The sequence below is a fragment of the Emys orbicularis genome, chromosome 10 (assembly GCF_028017835.1).
Source record: "Emys orbicularis isolate rEmyOrb1 chromosome 10, rEmyOrb1.hap1, whole genome shotgun sequence".
NCBI classification, from domain to species: domain Eukaryota; kingdom Metazoa; phylum Chordata; order Testudines; family Emydidae; genus Emys; species Emys orbicularis.
The window spans coordinates 72,927,054-72,939,135 of record NC_088692.1 but is presented as its reverse complement, the minus strand read 5'-3'; the positions used below and the strand labels follow the sequence as shown (position 1 = coordinate 72,939,135).

Genomic DNA, 12,082 nt, shown 5'->3' with positions numbered 1-12,082 from the left:
GCTATTTTGTTTGGTTTTACTATATTTCATACTTTTTGCACAGCTATCTAGTTTGAATCAGCTAATGTTCTTAGTATTTTGCTTAGAAAATTATAGTAAGTGAGGAGTATTTAGCTTTTGAAAGATCACAAAATGAGAAGCTAGCAAACTCTGTGCTGAGTAAATTCTGAGAGTCAGATTCTCTCCACGTTTACAACAACACACTTCTATTGACTTCTGTGGGATTTACACCACTGCAAATGACAGCAAAATTTGACCTGTTTTCTTTTAAAAATCTTATCATGACTTTCTTAGGAAGGGATTTCTAGATAGCAAAATGAAACTGCTAGCGCTGAAGTGGATGAAAAGTTCTAGGCTTTGATTAATAATTTACTTTCCTCTTTACTGTGACAGAAGCCAGACTGAGAAGTGTTATATCCTCTTCTGGAGATAGAAAACAAGTGCGTACTGGTGGCATTCTGTGACTTAGGAGACAATGAGACCACCTTTCAAAGTTCTGTTTCTACTTCTACCAACAGGAAAATAAAGAACAAGTATAGAATTGTGAATGGGAGCAACAACCTGAGACAGATCTCCTATATAATTAGATAGATTCTGGTTAATCACTACCTGAAAATCCTAGCTCTTAAATTGTCACTTGACAGTAATAGAATCATTTTAAAATCAGAAATGTTAAAGGAAAGGGCCAAATTCATCCCTGCTGTAATTCTGATTAAATCAATGCAATGATACCAGCAACAAATTTGGGCCAAAATATTTATATGAAGGTCATACCCACAGTTTTATGCCAACCAGCAACTGCATGCAAAATTTAATGAAGGGGGGGGGAAATATACTGAGTGGTGGATTGTACCTTTCTACGCTGACCCAAATCCAATTTAAGTCAGAAGGCAGTATTTCTCACTGAAGGGCACTGGATTTGGAGTAAAGACACAATAAATCTAATACTGACTTTGCCACTGACGTGCCATATGACCTTGAACAAGTCACTTCACTGCCATGTACCTTAATTTTCCCATCTGTAAAATGGGAACAATGATACTACCTTCCTTTGTAAAGCACTTTGAAATCTATGGAAGGAAAGGGCTAGTTAAGAACTATTATTATTAAGCATTGCTTATATTAGAGTCATAATATTCTATTTCATTAAGCTTCAACAAAGAGAAGAGGAAAATTTCCCTTCCTTTTGGCTATAAATCTCTAATACAAACATGTACACAAAGATCACGGGAACTGTCATTCATGGGAAAAAACCCTAGATTTCATATAAGGTCATAGCCTCCATACTTAGTCACAGTTATACTCTCTTCCTAACTAGATTAATGTCACTACAGTGATGGCTCTTTTGTACGTTTCATTAACCTAGGTACAATATAAAAAAATATAGTTTAATTAGTGTAGTACAGAAACAGAACTTATTCTCATCAGAGACTCAAAGCCCTGTTCTTTGGAAAGGCAGCATGCAAGGCCAAGTTATTTTTGTGTTTCACTTAAAGTATCTCAATTATCAACAGCAGTGTAAGAAATTAAAGGATATATGCTCACATCAATGCATACGAGTAACTGATATTAACTTTAGTAAAAATGTGTATGATGATGAGAGAACAGGGCTGTATAGTGTAGAATTCAACATACAATGTGACAACGCTCAACAGTCCACTTTCTAATAGGGCCTGTTAAAAGTGTTATTAAAAAAATGTATCTTGTGCCCTTCATCTCCCAATTTTCTAAATGTTAAACCATAAGAGATCTCCAGAAGTGGCTTCATTTCTGTGGTGTGTGTGCATGAGATCCATTTATAATAAGAATGGTACAGAATATGGAGTTATCCTGTCCTAATATACAAACATGAAAGTGGTATTAATAGAAGAATAATTTTAACACAATTACAAATCAAGGCAGCAATTTTGTTACAAAAGGGGTGACGAAGGAGACATATTTTCTAACTTCTCAGGTTTCTTATATGTTTATATGGAAGTTACAGAGGGGCCTGATTCATGGAACGCACAATAAGCAGATGGAATATATATTTCAACTCATTCTTCACTTTAGTTTTGTTTTTAAATTGCAACTCTGTCATGCCCTTGAACACACAGGGATCTCCCATTTATGTCAACAGGAATGGTGCATATAGATTGAGGCAGTGAGGGGCAGATTCTGATCTTGCTTACACTGTTAGTATGCATATGTACCAATAAAAGAAACTACACTGAGTCACTGCAGATTTACCCCAGTGTAACTGAAAGCGGAATCTGTCCTTTTGTGTTTAAAATACGGCTTCTGGGCTAAATTCCGTATTGGTGTAACTGACAAGAGAATTTGGCTATGTTTAACAAATAAGTAATATTTAAGACAATAGATTCAAGTAGCATTTAGGTAGTGATGCAAACTAATAAATACAAGGACATTTAAAAGTAATACTGTTACTGTGTTTAACTGGTCTACTTGTCCTTAGTATTGCAGGTTCTCAAGAGAACATACTGTAATATATCACACAGTATGTTTTGCAGTGACTCAGACAATAATATGAGTTAAGAATGGAGTGTCAGCTTCAGCCTGGAGTTTCATTATGCTTGCGTGACACGCTCCAATAAAGCAAGACAATTTTAAAAGGATACACAACTTTAGGAAGACAGTTCCAGATCTGACTCTATTACAAAACAAATTTTCTCTACTGTAATGATTTTCTGAGAATCGTTTTTAAACACACACCTGCAAGCCCTCCAAATTGCAGGCTGTGTCAATATTAGATTCTCAGCTCCCAGACTTGGTGACCCACCTACTGCAAGCCTTAAGAGTTCCATTTCTAGAAATCGTAAATGCATGTTTATATTACTACCGCCTTCTGCTAGTTCATGACCTATAAGGGGGCTGAAATGGTCACAACTGCTTCTCTTGGAGACGTGCCCTTATGTGTGGGTTTCCTGGCATGGGGATTTAAACATCCTAGCACTCCTAATTTTAGAGAGCAGGCAGTTTTTAGAAAATGTCTAGTCTAAAGAGACATTTGAAAACTGGGAATAAGCTTGCACAGACTTCAAATACTGTAATCATTTTCTAAAGCCCCTTCCATCTGGGGATCACAATGCATTTTACATGTTTGAGTAAGAAAGCCCCACAATATTCCAGGGCAACTGATATTACTATCACCAGTTTACAAGTGTAGAAATTGAGACACAGAGAACTTAAGCAACATGTCCTCTATTACAGAGGTGGTACGTGGCAATACTGGGAATAGATTCCAGACTGGTTTTCACTTCTGTGATCAACCACGAGTTCATCTTTCTTTCCTTTTTTTCCTTGACTGTAGCCCTTTTATTGTGCCCTCGTTGTGAGTGTTATTGATGTTTAAAGTTTTACATCCATTTCCTCCTGTGCAAATGAATGCCTTAAAGATTAGGGAGGCTTCCCCTCATCCCTCATTGTCCTGCCACCATAGACATATAAATTTGGCAAACATTTTGCTAACATGCTGGCTGTGCAGACTAGCTAAACATTTTTATGACAGGTGTAAGTAATTCTGTCTTGCTCAGGACTCATCCCATAGTATTTCAGTGTCTCAATGGTTAACAGATTTATCCTCACTACCTGTGTAGTAGGGAAGTACCATCCCTGTTTTACAGATGGGGAACTGAGATACAGGATGATTACATCATTTGCTCAATGTTACATGGAAAGCTGTCACAGAGCTGGGAACTAAACCCATATCCTTCTTTGACAGGGTACTAAGACTTTTGGATAGGTCAAATATGAAGCAGTAGATGTGATATCTTGACTTTAGTAAAGCTTTTGATACTGTCTCACATGACCCTCTCATAAACAAACAATGGAAATATAGCCTCAGACAAACCTACTATATAAGGTGGGTGCACAAATGGTTTGAAAACTGTACACAGAGAGTAGTTATCAATAGTTCATAGTCAAGCTGGAAGGGCATATTCAAATGGTGTCCCACATGGATTTATCTTGGGTCTGGTTCTATTCAATATCTTCATAAATAATTTGGGTAGTGGCATAGAGAGTACATTTATAAAGTTTGTGGATGATACCAAGCTGAGAAGGGTTGCCAGCACTTTGGACAACAGGATTAGAATTCAAAATGATCTTGACAAACTGGAGAAACAGTCTAAAATAAATAGGATGAAATTCAATAAGAACGAATGCAAAAAGTACTACACTTAGGAAGGAATAATTAATTTCACAAATACAAAATGGAAAATGACTGCCTAGGAATGAGTACTGCAGAAAAGGATCTGGGGGTTATAGTGGATCACAAACTAAATGAGAGTCAGCAATGTAATACTGTTGCAAAACAAGCGAATACCATTCTGGGATGTACTAGCAGAAGTGTAAGCAAGACATGAGAAATAATTCTTCCACACTACTCAGCACTGATAAGGCTTCTACTGGAGTAATGTGTCCATTTCTGGGCACCATGCTTCAGGAACAATGTGGACAAATTGGAGAGCAAAAAAAAATGAATCGAGGTCTCGAAGTTCATGACTTACAAGGAGTGATTGAAAAAATTGGGTTTGTAGAGAAGAGAAGACTGGGGGCTGGGGGGTGGAATGATAACAGTCTTCAAGTATTTAAGGTCTGGCCGATCGCGGCTCCCACTGACCGCAGTTCGCTGCACCAGGCCAATGGGAGCTGCTGGAAGCGGCGTGGGCCGAGGGACGTACTGGCTGCTGCTTCCAGCAGCGATCTGCGGCCTGTGGGAGCCGCGAACCGCGGCCAGTGAGAGCTGCGATCGGCCAGACCTGCGGACGCGGTAGGTAAACAAACCGGCCCGGCCCACCAGAGGTTTTCCCTACACAAGCGGCGTCCCAAGTTTGGGGAACACTGGACTATGTGATAAGAGTTGTGGTCACTTGGCACAATTATAAGTGTCGTTCAGTCAAAACAAGTTTCTCTCTCAATTTCAATAGTGAGACTTAGGGTTTCTTTCACATATATTATTTGCCTCTTTTTGGTTTATCCAGGGACTACAGTCTCTGCTTCTGTTAATATTTATAAACTCTTATTAGGAGATACAAGGTGGGGGAGGTAATATCTTTTACTGAACCAACTTCTGTTGGTGAAAGAGACAAGCATTTTAGCTTACACAGAGATCTTCTTCAAGTCTGGGAAATGTATTCAGAGTGTCACAGCTAAATATAAGGTGGACACTGGGTAATGCACAGGAATGGTTTATTTACTTAAGACTTTATGTATGCATTGTTGTAGCCATATTGGTCCCAGGATATTAGTTACAAGGTGGGTGAGATATCTGTTATTTTATTCCTTTTGCTTAGCATCACTTAACCTATGTTACGGAGTTCAGGGTGTAATCCAGACCAGTGAGGGATTGAATCCCCACCTACCCTGTAACCCTGAGTGCTCCAAATGCTTTGCTACTGTAACTCTCTGCCTGGGACGTTCACAGGTAGCACCAAGTATGCAAGTCACACCCTGAGTGTCTGTGTATAACTGCAGCAACTCTGACCCCAGAAGCCTGCCAGCAAAACATCAGTCACACTCCCTGGTCTCTACCAGTCTCTTAGTTACTTCTTGCAGGGTGACCCCAATACACTCCCACTCCCAAATTTTCCCAGAAACTGTGTGCTCTGTAGTGTCCAGCCGTCTCCTAGACACTACAGAGAAATAAGAAGATTTGTTGGTTCCTCTAAAGCAGGGGTGGGCAAACTATGGCCCGGGGCTGCATCCAACCCTGACCCCATTCCCCAGCTGGAGTGCTTGCCCCACTCCAGCACTCCAGCTGGGGAGTGAGGTCAGGGGCTTGCCCCACTCTGTGTGGCTCCTGGAAGCAGAAGCATGTCCCCCCTCCGGCTCCTACATGCAGGGGCAGCCAGGGGGCTCCGCATGCTGCCCCCGCCCCAAGTGCTGCCCCTGCAGCTCCCATTGGCCAGGAACCACAGCCAATGGGAGCTGCGGGGTGGCACCTGAGGACAGGGCAGGGTGCAGAGCCGCCTGGCCGTGCCTCTGCATAGGAGCCGGAGGAGGACATGCCGCTGCTTCTGGGAGTTGCTTGGGGTAAGCACCACCCAGAGCCTTCACTCCTGACCCCCTCCCACATCCCAACCCCCTGCCCCAGCCCTGATCCCCTTCCCACCCTCCAAACCCCTCACTCCCAGCCCGGAGCACCCTCCTGCACCCCCAACCTCTCATCCCCAGCCCCACCCCAGAGCCCACACCCCCAGCTGGAGCCCTCACCCCCCACACACACCCCAACCTCCTGCCCCAGCCCAGAGCCCCCTCCTGCAGCCTGAACTCCTCATTTCTGGCCCCACCCCAGAGCCTGCACCGCCAGCCAGAGCCAGCACCCCAACCCCCAATTTCAGGAGCATTCATGGCCTGCCATACAATTTCCATACCCAGATGTGGCCCTCAGGCCAAAAAGTTTGCCCACCCTGCTCTAAAGACACACAAACACATCACAGGTTATTAACTTAACTGGGGTAAATACACCCTTCCATTTAAACACGGCACTGAGTTAGTTTATAGTAAAAATAAAACAAATTGATTAACATCAGGACATTGACAACCTATGTCAGCCCTGATATAAATAAAGATATAACAGGTGGGAGTGTTACACACAGGCTAATGTCATCCACCTTTGACATATACACATTAAAGAAAGAGGGGGGAAAAAGACATACAGAGACACATTCTTCCGTAAGGAAGTAACTAAGATCTTGATTCTGATCATATTTACATTAGAGTTACTCCTGATTTAGTCCACTTAAATCAGTGTAATTAGAACAATGTCAAAGAGATCAGCCTCTGGCCAGAAAGCAGGCATTGCTGACAGCGAACAGTACAATCAATTCAAGGAGGCCTTCAAAAGCATTTGCTATAGATACATTACCTAGAGAGACTTCTGTGTCATTAAGAGCATATAAAGAGACAAGGTCACAGGAGAATATTTGCTTTTATGTTGTTAGTTAAATCATCGTTAGTCTTTGGGTATCAATTGTTAACATCTCTGTGTTTCTCACAGAGAACTACTGCTATCTTTCAGAAGCCAATGCAAGGAATATATTTGATAACTATTTAAGAAGAGTTGTTTGAGTAGGCTGTAAATACAGAAGTTGTTGTTGCATAAGGACTTCTGCACCAACCACAGGTTTTATATAGTATATTTTTTAAAAAGCCAAAAATGTATCAACTGAAAGCTCCCTGAGTCAGACACCATGGCATGAATTCTCAAAGGAGAATAAGGGCATGAGGCACTCAACTCCCACTGAGTGGTGCCCAGCCCCTTTGAAAATACCAGCTCATGTCTCCTTATATTCAGGTACTGGGCCTTACACAGTTTTGGAGCTCAATAAGTAATAATAGCTCCTAAGTGTTACGGTGCATGATGCGCCATCTCTGTTTACAGCTTTATTAAAAAACAGAAACATCTCTCTAAAAAACATTCCTAGCTTACACCTGAAAATGAAATCCAACCACTATTTGGGTTAAATTACCACACACATGTAACTCTGATATGAAAGAGGATTACAAAAGCAGTACCAAAAAGTCAGACAAACTTACTGTGGCAAAATGTTTTTGAGTTAAAAAACAGGAAACAGAAGCTACAACAATGGTGGTAACAGACGGTAGACAAACTATTGATCAAAAGGAAAGTTCTCTGTAGGTTGCTTTTTTTTTTTATTTCAATTTGGAAATATATCAATAAACAGGAGAAAACCTGTGTTGTAAATGAGGCCCATAATAGAATTAATCAGCTCTCAGAAATGTCCTGCCCTCAGAGCCAGTGATCGACCAATGAGAGTTATTTTGATGTTCCAGTGCTTCTATCTTGTGCTTCATTGGTTAAGTGTCTTATCAGTCAGAGGAGGTACATGGGAATGAGAATGCTCCTGGCTCCAGTTTGCTTGCATAGTCTGTATTTAAATTCAGCCTAAATAACATATATAATAAAGTGGTTGTTGCCTTTCTAGTTTTATTCAAGACTTTTAACTCTTCCACTACCAACCCCAAAAAACTATAATGTATTTAAGGCCAAATTCTAACTTTACTTACACCATCTGAAACCAGAATGAAGTCAATGGGCTTGCACAGGATACAAGGTAGGGCAGAATTTGCCCCCTAGAAGCTGAAATAGGCAAAAGTACAATTAATATAGCAATGAAGAGCTGAGTTCATGTAGTAAATAAAAGACATTCTCATGGCTTTCTATCACTAACCATCAAAAATTACTACCCAACAGTGGGGCTGATGAAATGAGGGTCATTGTGGACTTGTACTTCTAAAGGGGGGGGGGGATACAAATAGGGCAAAACTTCAGGAAACAAACATTTATCATGAACTCAAAAATATGATTACAAATCCACAGGCAAGAGGATCTTTTAGTACCCTGACCAAAGAAGTAAGACCATGTCATCCTTAACTTTCTGTGAACTCCTTTAAAGCAGTAAAAACTGGCCACTTTTATTTAGGACCTTTAAAACAAACAAAACAAAATTTACTTGATCACAAGTTTTGACAAACTACATTCAAATTTTTTAAGTCAGATCCATGTTATTCAAATAGTCAATTCAAACATTTGTGGTGTATAAGACATTTTGTAATTATGTTTTTTCCTGACATTCAGAACTTGGAAGTAAAATTAATGGACAAGAAGCTTGTAGAAAGGTGATGTAAAAACTGCACAGAAAGAAAATGAAAAAGCGCTCTCTTTTTATAGAATGTAAGTTATATTTACGATAAATGGAGATGTATAATGATGAAATTCCAGGTTCAAGAGACTGGAACAGAGAGTTTTGGGTTATTCCAGCTGAACAGAATATCATACCTGTTGTAACAGGATAAGAATCTCTTGTAACATAAAATGCCTAAGAAATGCCAAGATCTCTGTATTTTCAACATGATTAATGCATTTGGTAAGTGTAGACTCTGATCTGACTTGCTTCTTTCTTTAGATTTCTTGTCTTCAAATTCTATCAGTCTTTAAATGTTCTCATTTCTTTATCACATGCCTGGCATGATCCTCATTCCCCTTCAGAATTTCCTTGTCCTCCTCTGGGAAATTTGCCTGTTTCTGTCATCTCCCCCCATCCTCCTTTGGGAACATTGAGGCAAAGAATTAATTTAATTCCCTCCAAGCAATGCCTACCTCTTCTGTCAACAGTTATCCTTGACATCTCTTATTCATTCCATATACAGAGAGATGCTTATGCCTCCTTCAATGATCTCTTATTCTTTATGCACTTACAAATAAAAAGCCCTTATGAGCAATATTCCTTTCATACTCCACATTTGCTCGTCTTGTAATTATTATAAGTACACTCTCTAAATTTAATTCTATCATAATATTTCCAGTTGGCATAACCTCTTTATTGCCCTGGCTTATTTTTTGCTCTCCTTGTTTGTCTGCTATAAATTAGTTTAAAGTATATGAGTATGTGTGTGGGGAGGATGGATTGCTGAGGATTAGTCATATTAGTTAGATAGCACATACATTCTGACCATACATAAACTCCTTATTTCTCTTGTGTGTTTCCCATCTACTATTTTACCCTGTTCCATTTCACCCAATACTAGCTGCTGAATTCTTCCAAAATTTGTTCTAAAACAACTGCCTTGGATTTTTTTCAGCATTTTCGAGAACACAATGCAATATGTCTTCCTCACTCCCAGCCCACCTTGGAATTTCAGCTGTACTAGTGCTTTTACTTAAGAATCATAGGTGTCTTGAGTCACTTTACTTCATACTATGGATTCAATCCTGCACCACAGAAAGAAATGGGAGCTTTGTCTTGACCACAATGGGAGCAAGATCAGGCTCTGGGTCATGATGTGCTTTTTAAAATTTCCTGGTTATATGCTGTACTAAATATAGGAAGCAGTGCAGTATCACATCTCACTACATTTCTATTAGCTTGTTCTAGACATACAACACTTTGGTTTCTGTTAGCTCATTATCTCCCAGAGGATTGGGTAGATTGCAACACACTGTCACTAGCAATTTCTACACTATATGTTGCTTTTGTTGTGGTTACATCTCTAACTTCCTCAGCTATGGGGTTTTTGTTCTCTGTATTATGAAGGCACCATATTTAAGGTTGTATCATTTATCATCATAAGAGATCTTACACTCAAGGTGCACAACAAGCCCAAACTATCTGCAAGTTACCCCCTGAATATCTTTATCTAGGGATCTCCACATTTTGTCATGGGCATGATGAGAGTTGAGCAGAGCACGTAAATTCGTAACACTGTTTCATCCAAACATTAGTCAGATGCCTTGAAAAGACATTATTGCAAGGAAAGATAAGAACATGACTCCCTTCCAAACGTTTTTGATGTGTGTGCATTGTTCACAAACCATCAGATACTAGAAATAAAAACAAAACACAACAAAATGACAGCCAGGCAATCAGGCAGTGAACCCTCATTTTCTCCATTCACAGCAAGAACAAGCAGAGCCTAACTAGACTCAACAGGTTACAGCTGATTTCAGTGTTACCATTATCATTAATAATAGCAAACAGAATTACATAGCTCTTGGGACTTAGAACCAACAAACAATCTAACCTACACAGGTGTCTGGTTCTCAGCATCTTCATTGAACAGATTTCTATACACTTCAGCTATAGAGAATGGCTGCTGAAACTATCAGCAAAAATACATTCTTTTCATGTCAGCTCATGATACACTGCAATCAATTCACCTGCTACCAAAGAGGGTTTCATATCCTGGAGAAAATCAGCAAAAGTGTGTAAGAGAGTCACATGACATAAAGACAGGTTTCAGAGTAGCAGCCGTGTTAGTCTGTATCCGCAAAAAGAACAGGAGTACTTGTGGCACCTTAGAGACTAACAAATTTATATATATGCATCCGAAGAAGTGGGCTGTAGCCCATGAAAGCTTATGCTCTAATAAATTTGTTAGTCTCTAAGGTGCCACAAGTACTCCTGTTCTTTTTACATGACATAAAGGGGGTAGAAAATAGGAGAGGAAAGGATCATGGTAAAAGATGAACCACGGAGAGGGGAAGAGGAGACGTGGCAATTCCTTGGAAGCTGAGAGTGGTAAAGTCCCCTGGAAATGGATGATCCCCTGGAAATGGATGACACCTAGAAAAGGGAGAAACTCCTTGGAAGGGTTGGTAACCCCTTTAAAACAAGAGGGTGACATCCCAGAATGGAAGAGTAAAACCAGGAGAACAACAGGGTAGGCCCCCAGCTGGCTAGTAAAGGGGCAATATGTGGAGGGATATGATGTAACTAATAGTTTGGATGAAAGAGACCTGTGTACAGCACCTAGCACATCCTTGATTGTTTTGTGGCTCTGCCCCAATTAATTAACATTAATAATAGCATTGGAAGGGGGGAGGGAGATAATGTCCTGGAGGGGGGGGGGAATCCCGCCTCAGAAACAGCAGATTCAAGGGGGCCTTCCTCCTGGAAGGGATTGGGTGAATAAAGGGATAAATCCCAGGGTACAAGGAGGTAATAAGAGTAGTTTGACAACTCTCTCCCTGGAAGGGGAGGGATTGGAGGTAACACCCCGGGTGAGTGGGTAACCACCCCCAGCAGGGGAGGGTTTAAATGTATGTAACCCTGTATGGGAGGGGGTAATCCTGCTAGCTGGACAGAGAAGGTGAAGGGAAACCCCTGCGTGAGAGGGGGTAATTCCCCGCAGGGGTAACCCTTGAATGCCAGGCTGCGGGGGCACTGCCATTCCACCCGCCCCAGGGCCCGCTTCTCTTACCTGGCTGGCTTTGTGGAACTGCTTCTTCAGCCCCGCCACAGACATCCTGTCCCCGCGGCGACCCCTCCTCCGGGCTCAGCAGCCGCTCCCACGAGCCTGCACCGCAGCGAACAATAGGCTGGTCCTAGCGCTGCCCAGGCCGAGCGCCCGGCCACTGGCTCTGTCACGGGCACACACCGCGCTGGAACCCCGCGCGGGTGGAAACATCGCCTTCCAAACGGGCTCCCCAGCTACCAGCCCATTGGCCCCCGGCGAAGTCTATGCAAATGAGAGAGCCACAGCTGTCTGCCGATTGGGGAATCAGATGACGCCCACGCTACAGTGTCGCATGGAGACGGTAGAAGGAGGGAGCGAAGAG

General features: G+C 41.4%; 1 protein-coding gene across 1 annotated transcript in view; it reads right to left on the bottom strand.

The window, feature by feature from the left end:
- The window catches only part of SH3GL3 (SH3 domain containing GRB2 like 3, endophilin A3), an 80,775-nt gene extending 69,005 nt beyond the window's left edge, over positions 1-11,770 (bottom strand). The window contains exon 1 of the mRNA XM_065412119.1: positions 11,725-11,770. Within this exon, the coding sequence (XP_065268191.1) occupies positions 11,725-11,769 (45 nt within the window). The 5' untranslated portion in view covers position 11,770. The remainder of the gene's footprint in view (positions 1-11,724) is intronic.
- Between the last annotated feature and the right edge of the window lie 312 nt (positions 11,771-12,082).